Genomic DNA, 23,976 nt, shown 5'->3' with positions numbered 1-23,976 from the left:
CCCATTAGAATTTATGTTTCTGTGTCGTGTTGTCTAATCACTTTTCAAAATGAAAGCTGTACCATGTTAGAATGGTATGTCCATACTTACCCTAACTGTTTAGAGTTCAGCCTCTGCATATAGTTCAAGCTGAGCCCTCAAAAGCATTTGATTCTGTCTTTAAATCAGATCTTGATTTAAGAACACCACAAAAAATGAAATGCTGAAACTGGCAAAATTATAATAAAAAGAATAAAAATGGTAATTCAGAGCAGAGGGATTTCACTGTGAAGTCAGTATCATTTATGATAAAAAAAAATTAATGTATAAAAGCTTAATACTTTTCTTTTAAGTTATACATGTTCATGTTTTACAAGCATCCATCAGCTCTACCTAAATGACAAAAATAATATGTTGTGAAGTTTCTACATTTAGTTCAATATGCATAGTTGAGGCATAATCTCTTTACTTTTATTCAGGACAAGATGATGTTTTGTGACAAGTGTGATAGAGGTTACCATACATTCTGTGTAGGACTGAAAACTATACCTAATGGGCCATGGAAATGTCAGAGCTGTAAAGGACCAGAAACACCGAAATTAGTCAAAACACCTTCTAAGAGGGGCAGGTTTGTATAAACAAATAAATCATTACTTATGTTATTTATTACTTATGTTATTTGCCATGAAAAACAATTATGGTAACATGTTTTAAACATTTAATTGAACTACATAATAGTAAATAGATTGTGAAAATGTTTGAATCTCTTACTTTAAATGAACTGAGAGAACTATGTAGAACATAGAAGTACAAGTTGAAAGTCCTAATTACTAGCTCATCTAGCCGAAAGGCCATGTGAGCTATTGTCATCACTACGTGTCCGTTGTCGTCCGTAAACTTTTTCAAACATCTTCTCCTCTGAAACTACTCAATAGATTGTAACCAAACTTTGCATGAATGTTCCTTTATAGGTTATTTTCAACAAATCCTTTTGTGTGGATTTTTGATCTGGCAAAAAGCATGGCCATCATTACGAAAAATAGACCATAGGGGTCAAATTGTAGAATTATGCAAATAACTCAAAAACAGTTTGGTTTAGCTAAAATCTGGTTGGAGTAAAATTGTTCAGCACAATGGGATGGACCTATTCAGAAATTTTCAGAAAGATCCGTTGACAAATGAATGAGTTATGGGTCCACGAAATGGATTTTTTTTTAAATCTCCTCTTAGACAACTTGTAGGATGGATTGTAACCTAACATTGCATGAATGTTTGTTAGGATATCGTTAACAGTTTTTTATCTGTCAAAAACATGGCCATCACTAAAAAAAAAATTGAGGACTTACTGAAATAACTTGAAAGTCAATGCTAGAGTGGGGAATCGATCACCATGGTGAGACCATCCTATGCTGAAATTTTCATAAAGATCTGTTGCTCGATGTTGGAGTTATTGCCCTTGAAGAGAAAAAAATGACAATTAGAGATTTATTTTATAATATGAAAACCGTGTAAATAACTAAGATGCTCTGTATTGATTTAATGATTCTTGTGGCAGTAGTACGGTAAGGTGAAAAATCCAGCTTTAGAAAGATATCAAGACTATTTTGAACCAGGTGAGCGATTCAGGCTCTCTAGAGCCTCTAGTCTTTTCTGATATGTCACTAAGTAGCTGGAAAGCTAATGTTTAAACTATGGTATGCCTGTTTTGAAGAACAAAGTAAATCTAGATGTTTTTGAAAATGTTGAAAATTTGATTTATGAGTGTATCTTGTTAATTCACAGATCAAGCTGTGGTGGTTTTTCACAAATTATGTGCCTTGGACTAAGTAAATTTTATTTAAAAATTGTTCTAGACTTTATAACTCAGCTGTACCAAAAGTCTAGGTGAGCTTATGCATTCTTTTTTTTTCCATTGTCAATTGGCTGTTAGCTTGTCACATTTTGTTCAATTTCATGAAACCTCTTCGACTGATATTAACAAAACTTGATAGAAATGATGTGATTAGAAGAGCCTCTACAAACAATCCACTTTTGCTTTTGTTAGATCAAACAAGTTTGCCACTAGAGGATTTCTTAAATCAGCTCCTCTGAAACTACAGAAACCAATGTTTCTGAATTTCTAAGGGTTGATAATAACAATGTCTTATTGGGTGGGTCAACAGATGGCTACAGTTTAAAGTTTGCATTAAAACTATGTGTTAGAAGATTTAGACATCTTGAGATCTTTAAATAATTTACTTTTTGTTTCACTTGATCAAATGATATGGCCATCGGATTCTCAACTTTCCAGGTGAACGATTGAGGCTTTTATTGTCATGTTTTTTTAAAAAATTTTCTAAATGCTTGCATTTATTGATTTAATTTGTTTGAATTTTGTTATGTTTGTGTATGAAGATGTGTTGAAGATCCAGTATATATTCTATTTAACATTTTCTATTTAACTCGAAATTGTTTATGTAATATAAGGTATTGACTTAGAAATATCACAGAAAAACTTTTTGATTTTTTATATGATTGCAAAAATATTTCTTTCATATAATGGTAAGGTGCTATTGTCGTTGACATCTGTAGACACTTAGTTTTGTGCATTAACTTGAAAACTAGGTGATGGATCTTGATTGAATTTTACAACAAGGTTCAACACAAAAAAGGAAAGTCTGTATTGATTTGAGGATTAAGGCCCCAACTGTTTCGGAATCACATTACTTAAGTGTGAGTGTATGAATATCTTTATGATAAAATAATATAATGTTCTATACCACATATATACTAAGATTTGTTGTTTTTTTTCTCACATGTACAACTTTGAAAATCTTCTCTAAAACCATTTAAGATCATTGAATGAAAATAAGCATAATAGTTCTTTAGTGTATTGTGCTCAAAATGACTGTGTGATTTTTAATCCGTGAATAGATATGGCTGCCTATGCTAAAAATGGAACTTAGGAGTCATAAGACAGGTTTTTGAAAAAAATTCAAGAATTGTTGCCTTTAGCAAAACTGGTTCAGGTCATGAAAATGCTATGAATAATTTTAGTTGATTTTAACTTATAGCCTGTCTCATTCCTCAAGTTTTTCAAATAAGCAAATGTGTAACCAGGTGAGCGATTCAGGCTCTCTTGAGCCTCTAGTTCAGATTCTTATTGCAGATTTTTTATTTGTTTGATCTCTTTCTTGTCAAACATTGACAGTCTTTGCTGTCTAAATTTCTGACAAGCCCCTACTCTTAATCTGAAAAGAATTTTATACAGGAAACATTGCTTGTAAGCAAACGTTCTGCACCACTATTTTTACCAGCATTGGCTGTTGAGCTGGTCCGAATTTCGAAGATTGCATTTAAGTACAATTCAAATTATGAGATGCAAAAAGTATGTATTCAAATTTATCTCCAATGTTAGTGTTCAACCTCTGTGATTGTATCAAGCTGCATCTTGCTGAGCATTTTATTTTTCATATTATTGAAGTGGTATTGAATCTGTAATTATTTTAAACTGTGTCAGAACCTCAGTGCTGTCTTAAACAATAAGTAATCATGGTCCAAAATAAGAAATATGTTGAGCTGAAATATAGAGTGAATTCAAGCCTCTACCCTTCAGGGTTTGACATTATCAGCAGGGGCATTTTTGTCCCACTGAGACATCTACCGGTGGTTGAAAATTTGTTTCAAGGACAAATGAAATATCAATATCACTATGTTTTTTTTTAAATTGTGTATCATTACTGGAAGTAGTTGCACCATATAGAATGATGATGTCCAATACTGTTTGTCTTTCTTCGACTAAATGACAATAACTTGATTATTTCCTCTGGTAGTTACTGGTGAAAGGACAATTGAGAAGGGAATCAAAAAATCTGAACAAGCAATTTATTCACTGATTAATCCTGTAGGTACTAAAATCTGTCTGTTAGAAAGTTTATATTGTCTACTCAATTGTCCTGTTAATTACCTAAAATAATTCATCAGGTTATTGTGATCTTAGTATGCACTGTAGTGTATGTGAAGTTTTCCAAATTTTTTTGGTTTTTTATTTGTAGAGGAAGGGGACGAGGTCGTGGTAGAGGTTCTGGTAGGGGGCCAGGAAGACCTCCAAAGACTCCTCAAACTCCAATGTCTAATTCACCAAAACCTGAAGACAGTGTGAGTGGGAGTGAACCTAGTACAGCTGAATGTTCCCCACGTCCCATGGATACTGCAGTGTCACAAGAGTCATGATAGAAACATGTGATGTTGTCAGCATTGGTTTCATGAAAATGTACTGCACAAGATATAATATTGGAGAATAAACATTGAAACAGATTTGTATACAATACTTTTAATGTAACACCTGGGATATGATTGCTCATTTGACTAGTTGACATGCTTCAATTCTCGGCAGAGATTTAGATCAAAGTATTCAACTGAAAAAGCAGATGTTGTGTTCAACAGAATTTTACATAACTGAAATTGATGTCAGTATAGTTTATAAGTTGTGTGCATATGCACATGTATCCTATTATAGATAGTTCAAGAGATAGATGTCAGATGTATTGAATATTGCATTTGCATAATGTCTTTTTTTTTTAACTTAATTATTTGTGAAAATTTGCTCATTTGCACCCTTTCTACATGTTCATGTCATGATAGCTGTCTTAGGTCAATATGTGTTATACTGCTTATCCTTTAAATGTGTTCAAACATGCATTTTTTTTTATATTACACCACAAGTTGGCTTTATTATATGATACCCTTTGGTTTTTTTCCAATGCAGTCAGTATAGTTTCGTTTTTTACCCTTTGACCTTAAGGACCCTCTTCTATAGAAACGCAAGTCACCTGATGGCAATTCTGTTTCCCGATTGGCCAAATACCAATCACTTAGTGGCGTTCGAAAAAACTATATTGAAAATCGAAATTGCATGCCATATGTTATTTTCTTGAATGAAATGTACAAACTTATAGGTAAAAAGAACAAAATTTTTTTAAAGATAGTACTTGTTTAAATATATGTCTGCCAGTTAGTCTGTCTGTCTGTCCATCTACCTATTGTTTCCAAACGACTTGAGAACAGATTAAAATATTTTTCAAGTTTTGCCTAATTGTTAAGTATTACTGATAGAATTCAAGGTCAATTTTTAGCACAATTCCTTGCCTCATATGGAGGTTTTTGGTTGGAGACATATGTTACACCTCTTTTTGTGATTTCTAGACAAGTACCGGTACAAATGTACTTGAGAACTGAAGAATTTTTTTTTTCTAATTTTATGACAGGGTGGGGTACCTTTAAATGTCCCATTGGATCCCTTACTCTTAAAAATTTTGATGATTTTTCATTTGAAAACCATTAAATGATTGATATTAATATTTTTTTTCAAAGCATGTAAATTTTGTAAATTATATTTTTAGAATTTTTGTTGTACAGAGCAAATACTTCAATCTCTTTATGTGTATGTTTATCATATGAAAAGGCAAATAAAGTTGTATGTGTTTTAATTGTGTCCTAGACTGTTATTTGAAAAGTTGGTTCTACTAGTGGTACGTATTTCAGTGTTTTATAGTATCACCATGGGAAAGGGAAAGTTTTCTCATCTACCAGTACCTTGTAACATGTGCATTTTTTCTCAGTGGTTTAGCAATTTACATTAATATACAATGTGTGATAAACAGTAGTGCTTAAGCACTTGTATGTCTGTCCACTTAGTCTAGTGATCAAAGTCCCATAACTCAAAAAAAAAAAAAAAAAAAAAACAACCTGAAAACATAGAAAACCCAAAATACTGCTAACACATTTCAGTATTACCCAACTACCCGTTTTGTTTAATGACCTTGTAAATTTATGTCTGTAAAGACAGGTTTATTCAAAATTTAGAAAAATATTCTACTTAAGCTATAATTAAAGAAGAAACCATGTGGAATTTTGGGCATCATATTACATCTGTCATTAACTATTCTTGAAAATCTCAACATTTGGTAATTATATTGTAAGTATGTATTAAAATCAATAAAATGTATAAAAATATATATCATTCAATATTATTCAGGTGAGATATCTCTGGACTCTTTCATCTTAATTTTCAATGTTAATGGTTTACGATTGCCAGCACCATCAGAACTTTCTCCCTCTGAGGAATAATAATTTGCTTTCTTAAATGGCAAAGGCTTAAATTCTTCAGGATCTGAATCAAAGTCAAATTCATCATACACTCTAGATTTTGCAGCTTGTCTCTTCTTTTTACTGTGTTTAGAATCTTTAGAGTCTTTTGACTTTGATGAATGAGAATGTTTTGGTGAATTCTTATAATGTGGAGATAACTCTGCTTTATGAGACTTTGGTGAGTGTTTATATAATGGAGAAGAGCTCTTGGGCGAATGTTTGTAAAGTGGTGACATTGCGTGTTTCGGGTTAGGAGAACCTCTCTGAGGAGGTGACATTGTCTCTACAGTTTTCACATGAAGATTTTTGTTAGGTCCTCTAGTAATTTTAAGTTTGATGCCAGGAACAGGAGAATGGTCTGATTGAGAAGGTGAATCTCTTGCGTAACTTGGATCATCTAAACCATAGTCCGGTACAGTCACATCATCTTCACTGTGAGAACTATTTTCCTCTTTTTGTGAAATTTTTTCATGTTCTTTTAACATTCTTAATCTTTCCTCCTCCTCTTTCCGTTTTAATACTAACTCCCTTTCAAGCTCAGCTCTTTTCCTTTCTTGTCTCCTTTTTTCTTCTTTCTCACGTAACATTTTATTTCTCTCTTCTTGTTCACGTCTTTCTCTAGCTATTCTTATTTTTTCTAACTTATCCCTTTCCAACTGTGCTTTTCTAATCTCTTCTTGAACACGAACTTGCTCCATGAATTCATCTAACAGTTCCTCACCAGTCTTTGCTGCCTCAGGATCAGCCAATGAAATTAATTCATCCTTTTTTGATGGCTTAAACACATATTTCTTGAAGTCTATAGTTTCAGTAAGACACGGTAAAGTCAAACTATCCCCAAAGTAGTTATACATGTCTGAGTAGAATTGTGATACTGTTGCTCCCTGAAGGTTAGGTAAACCTTTATCACTGATAACTTCCTCAATGCTATTGACTTTATTGTCAGCAGAGGCTGATTGACTTATTTCTTTATCTTTTGTTATTTCCTTTTGAAATTCTTTGATCTGACATTTAAGTACAAATTCAACACTTTGCTGAAAAAAAATAAAGATTTATTTTCAAAATTTCTAAAGCCAATGAAGTATTGATCAAAGCTTGTTATAATGTAATTAACAATAAATATATTTGATGTTCCATTTAATTTCAGCATCACTTGTCTCTTAGAACCTTAACCAACATATATCAATTTTCCATCTTTTTCAACCAAAAAAAAAAAACCTAATGATTAATTCTATTTAACTATCTCATTTTTAAAATTGTAAAAAAAAAAAATGAAACCTGAAATAGTTCAGCATTATACTACAGAATTAATTACTTAAAGGTATAAAATAAGTTATAGATGAATTTCACAAAATATGAACTCAAGTTGTTTGCTTACAGCATCATAACAAACAAGCCTTGGCAAGTTTGTCATTTAATTTTCAGAATCAAATAAAGTGAGTTGATATTTTACAATATTTAACTTTCTCAAGTCATAAAAAAATTTTTTTCTCTATAATTCCTTTGGAATATTTCAGCATCTGTCATGGTGGAAATTCAAACGATTATCCATCTATGATGTCACCACTATAATATAGTTAGAGACAATGTTAGGAAAGTCACAATGTCCCTTTTGACCCATCAGGTTTTATAGACAATGCAACTGAATTACACATCTTCCATGGAGTAATATCAAAGTATCTAGCAGTCCACAAAGTACTGGTTTATAAATCGACCAAATCATTAAGATAATAAATTTCGCAACTAATTAATGGAAGTAGAAAACAGATACTGGTGACTAACCAAAACAATAACACATCATAACCTGTTCATCAGCATCTGTTAAAACTTAATTAAAATTTGAGTGTTATCATAAAATACAAAAATACTGATCATATATTTGAAATCATAAATTGTTTTTTTTTCATTACAATGAGTCATAATTTTATCACATCAAAATATGGATTTAATTTTAATAACATTTAAAAAAAAATAAAAGGATTGTGTTATATTTATATCTGTTACATGTCTCTTTTCCTGTTCGTGGTGACATGGAAACCTGAATCAGTAATTTAATAAGTTTAATGCAGGAATTTACAATATTCACCTCAAGAAATAACAAATTATAGCAATAACTGTATATTGGTGGATGAGGAACTACCTTGTCTGCTAATTTTACAAAGATTTATTTTTTATTTTGTTTTAATAAAATGCTTTGTAGTGCGCAACTTGATAGGACCATGGGTGTCAACCCATGAACAGTAAGGGCAAGTAGGGACACACCATTCAAACGTGATACAGCTCTGAATTTTTGTTGCAATTACTTGATACAAGAAAAGAATTTGACCAGAATCAAAGTGGCCTTATTCAGATATGGTTCAAGTCACAACTCCAAATATCAGTCTCAGCCTTTCTTTTGTAGAATGGCACCTTCTAGTACAATTTAACAGATCCATTCACTTGTAGTCAAGTTATTGTCTGGACATCAAGAAAATGCTTGTTTCTGGCCCTTCGGCCCATCAGTTCAAGTCCCAATCCCATGAATGGAAGGAAAATTATTTACTGATGCCAGTTGATAATGACAACAACTTATGATACTGTTATATGAACACGAAATTTGTTATGGTTGTATCAAAATTATACAACAAACAAACTGTTATCAAACTGTATTTGTGCTCAAATTATACAGCAGAGAACTACTGAATCTTGTTTACAAATTTTTTAATTTTTTTTTCATAAAAAAGAAACTAGAATACTTACCAGAACAACAGAATAAACTCTATGTGCATCTGATTTAATAGAAGTCTTCTGTGTGGAAGTATCCTCTATAACATTAGTAAGATGTGGTACATAGACTGGAAGATGTGGTATCAACACTTCCTGTATTGTCTGAAATATACACAATCAGTAGCTTAAGGTAATAAAGATAGAATAATAGTTACTTTCAATTTTGATACTAACAATATCACGTGGAATATCTTGACGAACATGTCGGTATGAGTGGATACATTCCACATGATATAATCAGTATCAATACTGGAAGTAACTTTTATTCTGCTTAACGGTAATCCAATTTTCGCATTTCTATTCATTTAATGTTTATCATTTTGGATTTCTCGTTGCCACAAAAAATTTAGAAGTGCAAGTACAAACTGTTGTTGCATGACATCATTTTCATTCAATCCTTTAAGGAATATCTAAGATGCAGTCAAGATTACTTTCACAGTTTTGACTGATATCTTCAAATATCTTGTCATGTACAAGAGATAGAAAAATATCTGTCAACAAGATCAAAGCAAAAAAGTACAGATTACTGAAAAATCAATGCAGAGCACATTTTACTAATCCAACATTGTGGTGTGAAAGGATCAAATACTTATGGTGACCATACAGGTTAACCTTTTGAATAGAGTTCATGTGGGAGATTCTCCCCCACTGACACGGTCTAATGAGATTTTACATAAAAACATACATTTAATGTAAAAAATCAATTATTGAGTATTTTCCAAAGAAAATATAGTAACTTTAACCAAAAACCTCCCACAAATCTGTTTATGTGGGAGATTCTTTTGATTTTATAGTAGTTCCCCTCAATGTCCAATGTGGTAGGGTTAACAGGTATGAGTGACCGAAAATCCATAAAACATTAAATGAAATTTGATCTGAAGTCTCAGAAGAGTTGCATGTAATGTAAGAATCAACAGACAGACATGAAAATGCTGACCAATACTAGGTCTACAATACCAACCTTCTGACCTAGCATCAGTATAGCCATGATGGCCCCATAGTGACTGTAGTAAGGCTTATTCGAGTCATATAAAATTTCCTTCAGATTCTTTACTGTGTTGTGCATCAGGTGGTTGATTGGAGAAGACCAAGAACTAAAAATAAAACAAACACAAATTTATACTTCATTAAAGATAAATTACATTGAGTTGTATGCAACTTAAAACACAATTGGGTTTTTATCATAATTATACAAACTCACACTTTTAAAATTTTAGAATTAGAATTTTTTTCTAAATATTGCATAAATTAAAAACACATATAATTTTAAGTGATGAAATCGACAATACCATAAGTAACTACAAGTCAAGTTTTTGCATTTACAATTCACAAGTTACTAGTATGGCCCTTTATCACTTTGAAACTTTGAAATAAGGGATTATCTGTGATCATAAGATTAAATTTCTCTAGGTTTTACACAGAGAAACAATATGTTTATCAGAAAATTAAATAAATTTATTTTAAGTTGATACTAGTTCCCTGTGATGCATGACTTCACTTGTTTCTGTATTTATCTTTTTTCTTTTGATTGATTTGATGAATGTAAATCTACTGACACTAAAAACTCCTGCTTATTTTTTTGGCATTTTCTTTTGAAAGTGTTTCATCATTTGTCATGAACTTTTTTAAAGAGTAGATTTACATTCAGCAAATTAATCAAAAGCAAAAGATAAATATACAATACAAGTACATTGCCAGAAAATATCAAATTTATTTGACGAGCTTTAGGAACAGTCAGATCGTGAGGGTTCCTGTTTCAGAGTGAGCACAAATATATTGATAATTTTGGCAATGTTTATGTATTGCCTTTATCCTGCAACCATATTTTAAAAATAAAGCATGTGAAATTTGCCCAAAATAGTTTTTTTTTTTTTCACCAATCTTTTGAGCGCAGCAGTCAGCATGTTCACCTTTAAATTTGTTGCCTGTGTCCTGTTTTTAACTTTGCTCATAACTGAAAAGGTAACCAGGTGATGCTATTATACAGTGGTGGAATTCAACACCCTTTATTTGTATAGTAAAAAGCCTAGTTGCAGGATAAATAAGTACAAACAAATGATGGAGACCTTGATTAGTGATGCTTTGAAGGTATATTTAATATTGCCAAATACTCACAATTTTGGTACAAAATGATTTTCCAACGTATAATCTAATGTATACATACAATTGGTATCTTCCAAGTTGAATATTGAAGTTTGCTTCTCAAAAGAAGTGATAGTTTCAACAAAAAGCAACAAAAGAAAAGCCAAAACAGAAGAACTACAATTGAACTGTTATTCATATTCAAAACTACACTGCTGAAAGAATGTTTCCATTCAACTTACTGTAAAAGTTGTGCCAGAAGTCTTGCAGCATAATCTCTGAGTAGCCAATGGTCATATCTAGGACTGATTGATACAGTTAGAGGTTCAAGTAGGCATTCCATCAGTGACTGTACCAAAACTGCAAGCTGCAATCATAAAGATTAAACAATATACATATGATATGTCTATAATTAATGAAATATAATTTAAACAAGTGTGTACTTGAATATTGTTTTTCAATCATATAAATATCAAGAGACTCTAAGTTTCAATACATTAGCACTTATGGTTGCAGAGATGTTGAAATTCAGGCATGTAGCTAGGCGGAAGCTCAGAAGCCCAAGCTTCCACATTAATTTGCAAATAATACGAAATGAAATAAAGAGAGATGGAGGAGAAAAGAAGATGAGGTGGAAGTTCATAAGTGGAAGTTATAATGTACAGGGGTTTCTATGTTGTTTCTTGATTTACTAAGTCCTCATTGAGTAAAGACACAAGTTTATTATGTGAAACTCTGAATCCCATTTTCATGAAGGTAACTGAATCCCATTTTCATGAAGGTAACATATAGATGTCTTATAAATAATTTAATTTGTCAAAGTTCAAGGCAGATTGAGTTTGACAATGTCTGAAAAAAATGACATACAATGTACAGTGTTTGTGTGGACCAGTTGTCATTTCAAAACGGGCTTTCACAATAGTAACAATGAATATACATGGTGGTTTTCACAGGTACAAGTCTGCAATATAAACTGGACCCTTAAGAGGTCAAATGTCAACGTTACCCATTTGCTAGTACTTTATATCATACATTAAATACAGATTCAAGGTCATTATAAGAACTTGAAAAAAAAACAGATTAAAATGATCAAACCTAATAGAAGGAACATGTACAGACTGGCGTACTATCGCAGAATGAGCAGCACTTACCTACTCAAAAGTTAATTGGTCTCGAAACATAAATGGGTTTTTCATAACAATTTACCAAATTGATGATGACTGCAATGGTGACTTCAAAACTTGATTGATAATTCTATATTTAAAGTGTGTCAGACTCTATCCAAAAATAGTTGGAGGAATATGTTGCATAAATAGGTTTTTTACAAAAGCTTAAAAATCAGGTTAACTATGGAACCCAAGTCGAGGTACAATTATTGCTGAGACTACTGTAAGGAACAAAGAGTAATCAAAGGAACCAAGATTCTAGCGAAAATCAAAAGAATGCAATCCAAGGACAAAAACCAGACATGGAATACGACACACAACAAATAACATAAAATAACCAAAATAATACATAAAAAGTAAATGAGCAACACAGACTCCACTAAAAACTGGGAGCATGGACTAGGTGCACTGGTAGGGTAAGCATCCTCTGCTTTTCTAGAAACACCCGTCGAGTTGCTCATAAAAAGTTGTCTGGGTTAGACGAAAGAGGAGATGAAAACTATGACATGCTGAACAAATTGGGTGTTATGGTGCAGATGGATACGCCATAACGATCCATGAGTTCATGATGACGACCATAAAAACTTCAATCTTGTAACTACATAACCCTGGTCCAGAAGCGTTACTGTAAGAAGTCTAGCGTGGTTCAAAAGTATGCGTAATTACAGCAACTACAGGTCTGGAATAATGTATGAGATGTGATGTGAAAACGCCATATGCAGGTGTTGAAGGAATTGGCATTTTAAACAACACTAAATACAACATATCAAATTTGGAGGAACAATTTCTTCATTTGAGTTTTATTCTGATAACGGTCACTGCTGGTATAATAAAATAAAGAAAATTATCTCGCAATACAGCCCATTCCATCATAATTTTTGACTAACTTTTATAGTTCTAAAATGCTCAATCACCGGGAACTTCCAGGGGCTTCGCTCCCTGTCCCCCACTGGGGCTTTCAGTGGTACCCTAGACCCCTTGCTGAAAATTGAACTTCCACTTGAAAAAAAAAGTCTGAAATTTGAATTTTGACCAAACTGAAATTAGGTAGCCTGAGGACCAACTTCTTTTAACAAAAAATGGACTGTTTATAGAATCTCTTCCATACACCATTTCTGCAAAATTTTGTTATATTCAGTTCATGGGTATTCATTTAGTTGAGCATAATGTGAAAAATTTAATGACAGATAATTTACGCTGTATATAAAGTATTGGCATTAGCGCACTTGGATCTCTGGTCCAGGTTAACAAAAACTAAACTGTTCATTCATTGTTGTATAATAAATGCCTTTGCATAGTTCCAATGTGTGAACATAACTGCACAAAAATTACAAACAGTAAAATAAGGAACAAATTACACCCCCCTTTTGGTCAAAAAGGGTATAATTTTGTTTTTCATTCATGGTTTCCATGGATTTTTTTACTTTTGTTGTCAGGCCCTTTCAGAGCTTACTTAAAGAAGTGTATTTTTACACTTGTTAAAGACCTTATGGTAATTCTGAGTGTTTACTATTCTGATTTAGATTATACGATGGTGCATTTTTAATGTTGCAACATTTCCAATCTTTTTTCCATTAATGACTCAGAGAAGAATCTATATTGTTTACATACATAAGGCTGTGTTTCCATGTACAGTGTCCTGTTATTCAGTAAAGCTCTCAGTGTATGTAAAATTCTTGTTAACTGTGATAAGTCATAACTCACTGTCTTCACCTGAAAATAATATGATTTTTAAAATGACATTATGTACTGAAAATATGCACCTGACAGCTTTATCTTTGTCTTCCTTCATTGTTCCTGTTTAGATAAGGAATTTTAAATTGACTACAGTTATAACATGTGACAAAGTGGGTTTCTTTTCCATTTCAGACTCTGATAATAGATGGTGATTTCTCCAACTGATAAAATTGGCATTTTTTCAATTACAATGTAGTACAAGAAAAAAATGTCAAGTGTATTTTTGGCTCTGATCACTTATGCTCTCTAATGTCAAGCAGATACAATGTGATACGAAACATATCTAAACTCTATCCACCAACTTGATTGGCGCATTTGTACTTATGTTGGTAAATGTATTTTATTTTCTTGTTTTTTTCTTATCAAAGACTTGCAAGTTAATACACTGGTAAATGCAGAGAAAACGTATTACCACACTTCTTACATGAGACAGGTGTAACCTGTAAGAGGTTATAAGCTAGTGAGGCCTTAAAGATAGATATGTCAGGTGTTGTTGGGTCCTAGTAGACCTGGAATGACTTGTTTGCTGGCTAAGTTGTCCGATATTTTTAACTTCTCAATTTCAACAATCAGAAATATTATTACTTCACTTTGAGTGAAGAGAAAGGCTGATTAGTGCCTTTAAGTACTTGTCCAGCAAATCACTTAGCATCACACTAAAATCCGATACTCAGCAGTGCTAAGGTCATAGGTTAAATTTGTATAGATTACCTCGTCCTTTATAAAATACAAACCCCATTAGCAATAAAGTTGACAAGGTAAGGTAATAGAGGTAATATCTGTGGATTGGTTCTAATGTCTGTTAATGCAACCTAGAAATAATATAAAATCAACAAATAAGTCCAATTATCACTTTTCGATAAAATACATGTATAATTTCTAATAACTTAAAATTTGCAGAACTGCACTTTAGCACATAATATACCTGCAGCCCTTTTCACAAAAAATCGTAAGAGTAAAATTAGTCGTAAGTTGTAACGTCACAATACTTAACTCTATTATGACATCATAACTTAGACTAATTTTACACTTAAGATTTTTTGTGAAAAGGACCGCTGCTTCCCCCTCAAGTCCTGAAAGTCTTTGAATAATAATTCAGAAAATAATAAAAACAAGCATTCTGAGAGTATTACAAAATAATATGTAGTCACTTACCGGTTGCTTATATCACTGACTACCTTGGATCATCAAGTATAAATGACAAACTGAGGAAATGACCTTTATTTTGGACAAAGAGAAGAAATATGTTCAAATCCATTTAACAGATGCAGATTTGCAATGCTTTATGCATGGACAATTGGACAGATTAGGTTTCAAATAACACTTGCATGTAAAACTGAAAGTTGGTAACTTTGAAAAAAAAAGTGCAAAGCAGAACGAAAAGGTCAACTTGATCAGTAACTCATTAAGGTAGACTCACATACCAAAAAGTAGCTCAATATCCCCAAGCATTTAGAAAAAAAGTGTTGAAAACTTAAATTTAGGTAAATTCTGTGAAGGGGAACAAAACCTAAACTTAATCTGTAACTCATCAGTGTACTCACATACCAAAAATCAGCTCAATATCTGGGAGCATTTAGAAACAAGCTTTCAAGAGCCTGAATTGCTGACCTGGTTTAATAGCATTAAAAAGTTGAATACATGCAAAACCCTAACATGGCCAAACATGGCCAATTTTGTACAGATATTTGTCATGATACTGAGCATTTACACATTAATCATGATTCTAGTTATTTTAACTGAATAGCATGCTAAAAGTGCAAAAAATCATTAAAAAGCGCAATCAACAGATTTTTCCCAAATTTGCACCAATCATAGATTTTTACATATATGTTTTTCTTTAAATTTACATTAATTATCAATCTGCTATTGCTTTGTTATCAACAGGCAAAGACAGGGAAAATGGTCCCTTTTTGGGGCCATAATTCCAAAAATTGTCAACAGATTTTTCTGAAATTGGCTCCAACAATTGATATTGAAATCTGAACATCTTATCTATTTACATTAATCATCAATCTGCCTTTGTTTTCTAAATAAAAGGCAAAAACTAATAAATATGTCAAAAATAACAATTTCAATGGCCATAACTCCAAGAAGGGTGCACAGATTTTTCTGAAATTTGCACCAATAATAGTTATCGAAGTATTGTACATTTTATCAATTCAAATTAATCATCAATCTACTTTCATTTTATAAATAATAGACAAAAACTGCTAAAAAAGTAAAATTAGCAAAAAATGGACAATAACTCCAAAATCGGTATATTAATTATCTTGAAAATTTCAGGGAAGATAGATCTTAGAGTTAAAGAGCCAAAGATTTCTCGGATTTCTTCTCCCTGTTGTGGGTCTTGAGATAAAAACAAAAATGTATGATAATACCCCTTAAGTTCTATTTTTAGTAACAGCAGCCATGATTTTTAGTGAGGGACCATAACAGATACAAGTTTGGGAGTAGACATATCAAGGATTTATCACCAAGTTTCATCAAATCCTGTTTAGTGATTTCAGACGAGAAAAAAATTAAAGAAACATTAATGACAGAGGATGATGACGACAGACTCCAAGTGATGAGAAAAGCTAACATGGACTTTTAGGCCAGGTGAGCTAAAAAAGTGTAGAAAACTAAAAATTCTCTACATTTTTTTCAAAATTCAAGGTTGTTAAAAGCAAGTTGTCACACAAATCTATTGTCTACTTCAGATATTTGTTTTGTTGACCATCTAACTTTCAAAAGCCATTGTTTTCCCGGCCTGAACATAAAATTATTTGATTACATTCATTCGTAATTTGGAAAATAAAAGCTGCCAATCTAACAGACGATTGATTGACGAACATAATTGATCCATGCGGCTATCAATTTTATGAAAGAATATGGATGGTAGGAATACAGAACTTTAAGATCGTTAGAATATATAAACAAACTATAAAAGACATGTCGTAACAAATATTATCAAATCAAGCAAGAGATATCGGTCCTTTAATATGTAAATTTATACCAACTTACAGTATGTTGTAATACTTTCACACATGGCGCTAACTAAAATCAATTAAAGGTGTGACCAAAATGACTATCTGCAAACAGATTAAAAAGTAACAACTCTTCTTTGTAATTTGAAATACCTGGTCATGTTTTTATTATTTATTACTAGTCATAATTATGACTGATTCATCAGACTAACTTCACACTCGGGTGCTCAGACTTGACACAATTACAATTTAGTACACTTGATCTAGGAGCTTTAGAGCAATTGACACTTAAGTGAATAACTTTATTGAAAAATATACTGAGGAAAAATGTTCCACACGATCTCCGCTGACATCTACAGTTTATCAATTGGTTATTATGAATAACCAAAATATGATTACTTGTACCAGGAATGATTGATGCGTTAACTTGTGCACAAAACAAGTTTCACACACTAGTTAAATCTGTGCATTCTTTGGCACTTATGACCACATTTTGGTTCAATGGCCTAATCTATTTCGCCACATTAAAATGTAATAATCAAACCTTCATGACTTCATTGTCACTATCAAGTACTGCATTTGTAACTCTGTCAAAGTAGGTTTGGATTTCTGCTGATAGCTTCTTTTCTGGTGGTTTACCTATAACAATTTTAACATTTCATATAATTACACTACATACAAAAACAAGATAAAGTGATGCCCCCGCATTTAACCGTCACACAGCTATATCATAACTCATAATTGTAAAAAGCACTTTGTCAGATGTGTTATTGTGTCTATGAGACACAAATGATGCCCCCACATGTGGTTTTGAGTAAAACTCAGCATAGCTGAACGAAACTTAAATTCAATCTGTAACTAATCATGAAAGACTCACATACAAAAAAATAAGTTCATTATCTTCAAGGATTTTCAAAAAAAGTGCGGAAAACTTATGGGACGGACAGAATTACAGACGGAATTACAGATGGACAGCGCTACAACAGGACGGAATTACAGACGGACGGACAGGGGTAAAACAATATGCCCCCCAACTTATTGTTGCGGGGGCATAAAAACCTAGAGAAAGTAATATATCACATGAAGAAGCCAAGTAACGATAGTTGTTACTCATACATGAATATCCTGTCACATATACATATACACATACTAGTTTGATCAAGCCAAGTTTAATATTAGCCCAAATTGGTTTGAATTCAGTATTGTTCTGTCTGAATATCAAACAAACACCTTTAATCTTAAGCAACCAAAATATACTTAATAGACTTTTTAAACAATCCCAGCAATATTTGTTTCCCTCAGGATTCTGTACTTTATAAGATAATTTTCATTTTGAAGGGTTGTAGTGTAAAATGGTGTACAATTTATATGGGAAATTATCCTGTACTTTCATTGCATACTGAATTGACTAAAATTTAGCTAATAAGCTATAAAAACTTTCACTGACATTCATTTTCAAAAACATTGTCTTTCAAGCATTCTGAAGTATTTCCAGCTTTTTATTAGTTTCTGGAATAAGAAATGCATGAATAGCCTGCTTTTGCATTCTTAGAAGGAACTTTTCTAAAAATTCCAAATGCTAGATACACAACAGTGTTGTATGATAAAAAGGTTTTCTATTGCTCTGAAATTCACTAAATGGATTAGGAGGCACATTAAATACAAAATGGATGACATATTGAAGTTTTAAATAGTACATGTAATCATAATATATATTTTTGTAAGTACAACAGTGTATGTCAATATACTGTAATTAGTCCAGTAATGATGAATACCAGTACCTGATCCAGATGTCTGCGTTGACTTTGACACTCCTTCAACAGCAAGCCAATGAGCTGAAAAATGTCAATTTCAGAATAGTTTAATAAATAATCCAATATTTGTTGAATTTACTTTTAAAACAATTTACTTGGCTCAAGAAATATTAATACTTTGGTTTTTTTTCAAATCTTAGACAGAATTAAAGGTACGATGAAATATAGTTCTATTTCTTGAATGGGGAAAACAATTACTTTACAAGTTATAAACTTTTGTATGACAATAAAATACTCCTGAAGGCACAGCTTGATAATACCATAGAGGTGGAACCCTGAAATGTTTAAGCAAGAATAGGCACTTCTGTCAAGGACTTAATATACTAATTCAATACTTGATTCAGCAGGTTTCTTACACATATTTTCTTCATCTCTTTTAGTTTTAGAGATATGATACTAAAAAGTTAATTTATCCCCACCTTCTATGAAAAGATAAGATGGCCATTTTGCTTTGATTACAATGAGAGACTGTCAAATAAACAGCAAACCAGATGTGACAATGGTTAAAGAGGAAGAGATTTTGGCAAAATGTTAACTGCCGACAATGGAAAATGAGTTCAACAAAAGGTGGCACACATGTCATGTATGTTAGTTTAGGTCCAGGTAAGCCAATAATAATGATTTAATTTATACCTTTAATGGACACCATGCCAGGATTGTTAGGAGCTGTAGAATCCAATGCTATATCTACAAGGTTAACTTCCCCATCGTCAAGGAACATTATCTGACCATCCTTGGAACTGTGATATACTGATACATGTTCAGTATCTACAGGGCGATGACCATACAGAGGCTATGAAAGGAAAAGTATTTTAACTACTGCAGCTTATTTACTTCCAGAAAGATTAAGAACTGTTAATTCATGAATCGTTGTAATAATTTTTTTAATTATATACAAATTTTCAGTATGCAACATCACTGTAAATTCCAATTAGAAAGCAAAATAATAGAAATTTCGGCATGTTTTACTGTGGAATATTTATACAAAAGATCCATAAAACTTATTTTTTATAATTTTAACAAATTTTCATCATAAATTGAGATGTAAAATATTATTTATGAGATCTATAGATACCTTTCTTAGAAGTATCACTAATAGTATTATAGTGATTTAAGTTTTAGAGATCAAACAAAAAGGTAAAGAGATATGTATAAGTTTATAAGTAGCTGGCCAGGTGGACTAGGGCTTTCGACTTTGTGCAGGCGGTATTATCATAGATGTCACAATTCCAGTCCCACAGAGGGAATGACCAAAAATTAACTTTGTAGATTTGACAGATCTAACATTGTTGGGAATTTTTCAGACCTTTCTATGCTAATGTTATCTTCCCTGTATCCATTTGATCCAATGGAGCAGTGTAGCGAATAGAGTCATAACATTCTGAGACGTATGTATAATATTGATTTGTTGAGACATGTATAGTTAATTTGATCCTCTATCCTACATAACAACACCTAGATGAGCTGTCCCATACTACCATACATTGTGTACTAAGGTACAACCCTAGATTTACCCTACAAGAAGGAATGATCCGGCCAGCGAAAGCTATATTTTACAGCCTAGCTAGCTGAGTGGTCTAGGGAGCAAAACTTTGTGCAGGTAGGGTCGCTATAGATGTCACAGTGGTATGAGTTCCAGTCCCATGGAGGGAATGACCAAAAATTTGCTTTGCAGATTTGATAGTTCTAATATTGTTGGGAATTTTTCAGATCCTTCTATGCTAACATTATTTTCCCTGTATCAATTTGATCCGATGAAGCAGTGTAGAAAATAGAGTTGTTATATTCTGAGACGTATAAGTTTATAAGTATACAGTATATCCCTTTCTTAGAAGCATCCCTAATAGTATTATACTGATTAAAGTATCAGAAAAAGTAAAGAGATGTGTATATAAGTTTATAAGTATACAGTATATAGTAAATCCCATTCTTAGAAATACCACCATTAGTATGATATTGAACATAAGAAGTGCATTAACTATATAAATAATTTATAAATACATGTATAGAATACCTGTACATCACTCCTCTTCAAAGCTTTGTGTATATCATCTGTTGTCAGCTTCTTCCGTTTGGAATGTTTCATGTACTGTATACTATTCTAAAAAATTACTGGTTAATTGACTAAAAAAGTGGAAGACATTGAGACTTCAATTTTGTACAAGATTACAGAGAGTATCTGTAAGATTTTTATATGATATTGGAAGAACTCTTGATATTTCTTCAGCAAATGTTTTCAAAACATGTAAACAAAAGTCATATATGTGGCCAATATGTAGCTGAAACATTTGACATTTGCATTGGAAACATACAAATCATCCTGCATGCACTAGTTTCTCTATTCTAGTACTTATATTAAACCCTGTTACTGATCATTTGTTACATGTACCTGTGTTGCTTCTCTGAGTCTGTAGCTTACATCCTCCCCTAACAAAGCTGCAGCCTGGTCACTTATCTCACCTATACCAACTGAATCGGCAATTGCTCTTATTGTTTCCTTACTAAAAATAGCAAATCTTTTCTCATCTATGGGTCTTTTTTCCTCTTTTTCAGCCATCTTTATTTCTCAAATCAGATGCTAAACCATTGTTTCTGAAAATAGTAAATAGTAACAAATTGAAAAAGAAATCCATAAAACATGCTAGTTTCAATGAACAACAAAAATTGGGTATACTCATAACACTATATAACTGACATTACACAAGCAATCATTGTAATATAAATATAGGAGATGTTGTTTGATTGCCAATAAGACAGGCATCCACCAAAAGTCAAGGAATGAACAATTAAACTTCTACAGGTCACCATGCTGTCATGGTGTCAATGATCAGCAAAGCCAACAAAGCAAGCTGTAAAAGGCCCAAAAATAGATGAAGTGAAACTTTTCAAGTCAAAAATGAACCTAATCTATAGAATAAACATAAAACAAATAACAATGAACTTAAAAAACAACAACAACCACTGGACTACTGGTTCCTGACTTGGGACAGGCACATAAAGTATGTGACGGGTTATACATGTTTGTGAGCATTCAACCCTTCCCATAACCTGGGACTGTGGTGGGAAAATACAGGAATAAAACAAACTATAAAAATCTGTTGAATTCAGATACAACTCTAGAGATCAATAAGGAGTACAGATACTTTAACTAATAAAAATAAAGTCAGCAAGCTGTATCTACAATATACCTCGAAAGAGCACTTACTTTTTCTGTAAGCTAGTTCAAAGATAGGCATACCTTGTTGACTCTAACAAAAATATCAATAAAAACAAGTCCAACAAGATAAAATAAAAATAAACTAAGTAAAACAAGGTCTTTGTTCAAAAGCAAAGATAAAAAGCAAAGATGTTCACATTATAATGTTAAGTGGGATTTGTTAATCTTGAACTTTGTGAAAGAACTATTAAATGCCACCATCATAATAGAAAAATGGAATAGAGGTATCAGGTAGATCCACAACTCGACAACTCTTAGAAGTACTGAATAAATGGACTTCCGTAATAGATGAAAGGCATTATACATGGATCACCAAAAAGCACTCAACAAGGTCTCATATAGAAGACTGATTATAAAAAAAATGAAGAGTTACAGAATAAATCATAAGATGTTAGACTGAACCCGGGAATATTTCTACACAAAAGATTTCAGAAAGTAATGGTCAATGAAGAAAATTCAGAATGGCAACTTGTCACATCAGGCATCCACATGGCTCAGTTCTAGGTCTAATATTATTCGTTATCTACCAGTACATATATGATTTCCAGACATGGTGGAGCTGGAGGCTTTCCTTTAGGCAGACAACACCAAAATTTTCAAAGCTATTACAGAAGATCATGACAAAGAGACTATGCAGAATGATCTGGATAAACTTTCAAATTGGAGTGAAAAATGGCTATTGCATTTCCATCCAAAAAAATGCAAATATACAATGTATGATTAATACTGGAAAATAACCTTAAGATACAACATACAGTACCTGAACCAATCCGTGCAACAAAAAATGTGATTGGTCATCGATCACTGATCAGTTTCTGACTAATTACAAGTATATATACAAATGATTTTATAGTAATAATACAGAAATATTTGTTAAAGTAAACCTAAAAGACAGAACCAATGTGATCAATGTAACATAACAAAACATAAACATAGTAAAATTATCATAGATCTGATTAAAAGACTTTCTTACATGTACTTCAAATAAGTTTTGAATAAATGATAATAGTAAATTTAACACTTCTTTGTTCTCAGTATTCATCACTACTTTAATGACTATTTCCCCACATATTATATTATACATATTACACATATTATTACAATATTATATTTGAAATAGAACTAGAAGACAACTTCTCTTTCTTTTGAATATTTTAAACATACTGCCAATTAAAATAGAAATGCATGACTTCCAAGAGGCTTGTTTGTACCTGGGACGGGAAATCAATAAACCTCAGTGATACAGTGAGAACCTAATACATCTTGTTACCTAATAATCTGTCGATCTAATAATTATCTACTACACACACAAGAGAGCCGGAATAGAAATAATGACTTATCTCCCATGAAAAACTTCCGGTTGGCAAAAAAATCACGCAAATTGCGAAGACCTTGTGCCGTCTGATTTCTATCACTTGTAGTTTGGCATGGTTATTGAAACAGCTTTAATTCGAGGTATTAATTCACTAGTATAATTAGACAACATTATTTCAATTGTAATACTGAAAAAAAATATGCATCGATTCTACATTGTGTACATTTAATAATGATTTATTGTGATCGATTGATGAGGGTGCTTGGGCCTTGACAGTGACTGTGTGACAGTGTGTCAGTGACATAAGACTTCAATGGCAATTTCAATACTTTCAATAGACATTGAGAAGTTACATATTTCATAATACGATTTTTGCTTTAGTCAGTAATGTCAGATTAAAATCAAAGTACTCATGTACTGAACCAATTTACACTCAGGTGCCAAAAGTTTGTCAACTTTCACATGTACGCTAGTCCGGCCACGCCCCCTTTTAATTTTTCCGATACCGATAGTGACAATGTCAATGCATGTCAACTTTGTAATTGTTGGTTTAAAAATAGTAAAATAAGTAACTTTTACGGTGACTGGGTCAAAAATGACGTCATTTTCTTTGTTACGTCATTATTCGCGTGTTTGTAAACATGGGGAAGAGAGGTAAAGATCTTGATGTTCAAACCAAAGAAACCATTCTATCTATGGTTAGGAGTGGACTTAAGTCGTCTAAAGTGGCAGAAATCTTGGAGATACATTAGTCTGCAGTTTCCAAAGTTTTGAAGAGGTATAGAGAACGTGGAAACAACGA

General features: G+C 32.3%; 3 protein-coding genes across 9 annotated transcripts in view; 2 read left to right on the top strand and 1 right to left on the bottom strand.

Moving 5' to 3' along the window:
* LOC148624173 (PHD finger protein 10-like) overlaps nt 1-5,447 on the top strand; it is a 28,979-nt gene extending 23,532 nt beyond the window's left edge. For all 5 annotated transcript variants that reach the window (XM_088566749.1, XM_088566752.1, XM_088566750.1 and 2 more), the window contains 2 exons: nt 459-607; nt 4,014-5,447. In XM_088566749.1, the coding sequence (XP_088422875.1) occupies nt 459-607; nt 4,014-4,191 (327 nt within the window). In that variant the 3' untranslated portion in view covers nt 4,192-5,447. The remainder of the gene's footprint in view (nt 1-458; nt 608-4,013) is intronic.
* A 465-nt stretch (nt 5,448-5,912) lies between these two features.
* LOC148624172 (uncharacterized) lies at nt 5,913-23,213 on the bottom strand. 2 transcript variants are annotated; one of them, XM_088566755.1, is made up of 12 exons: nt 23,130-23,213; nt 21,032-21,234; nt 20,657-20,743; nt 19,276-19,435; nt 18,610-18,663; nt 17,373-17,467; nt 14,594-14,671; nt 13,734-13,835; nt 11,199-11,323; nt 9,836-9,968; nt 8,848-8,976; nt 5,913-7,142 (listed from the first exon to the last, which is right to left on the bottom strand). In XM_088566755.1, exons 2-12 carry the CDS (start codon nt 21,197-21,199, stop codon nt 5,988-5,990), a joined length of 2,286 nt encoding a protein of 761 aa, XP_088422881.1. In that variant the 5' UTR covers nt 21,200-21,234; nt 23,130-23,213; the 3' UTR covers nt 5,913-5,987. The 2 variants fall into 2 exon arrangements, with proteins under 2 accessions (XP_088422881.1, XP_088422882.1); XM_088566756.1 differs by having other exon boundaries at nt 23,071-23,183.
* LOC148624171 (pyruvate carboxylase, mitochondrial-like) overlaps nt 23,184-23,976 on the top strand; it is a 48,561-nt gene continuing 47,768 nt past the window's right edge. For both annotated transcript variants that reach the window (XM_088566744.1, XM_088566739.1), the window contains exon 1: nt 23,184-23,314. The gene's annotated coding sequence lies outside the window, so the exon portion shown is untranslated. The remainder of the gene's footprint in view (nt 23,315-23,976) is intronic.

The sequence above is a fragment of the Perna viridis genome, chromosome 2 (assembly GCF_037379345.1).
Source record: "Perna viridis isolate PV_CMFRI_1.1 ecotype Kerala chromosome 2, ASM3737934v1, whole genome shotgun sequence".
Lineage (NCBI taxonomy): Eukaryota > Metazoa > Mollusca > Bivalvia > Mytilida > Mytilidae > Perna > Perna viridis.
This window is presented reverse-complemented; position numbering and strand designations above follow the sequence as displayed.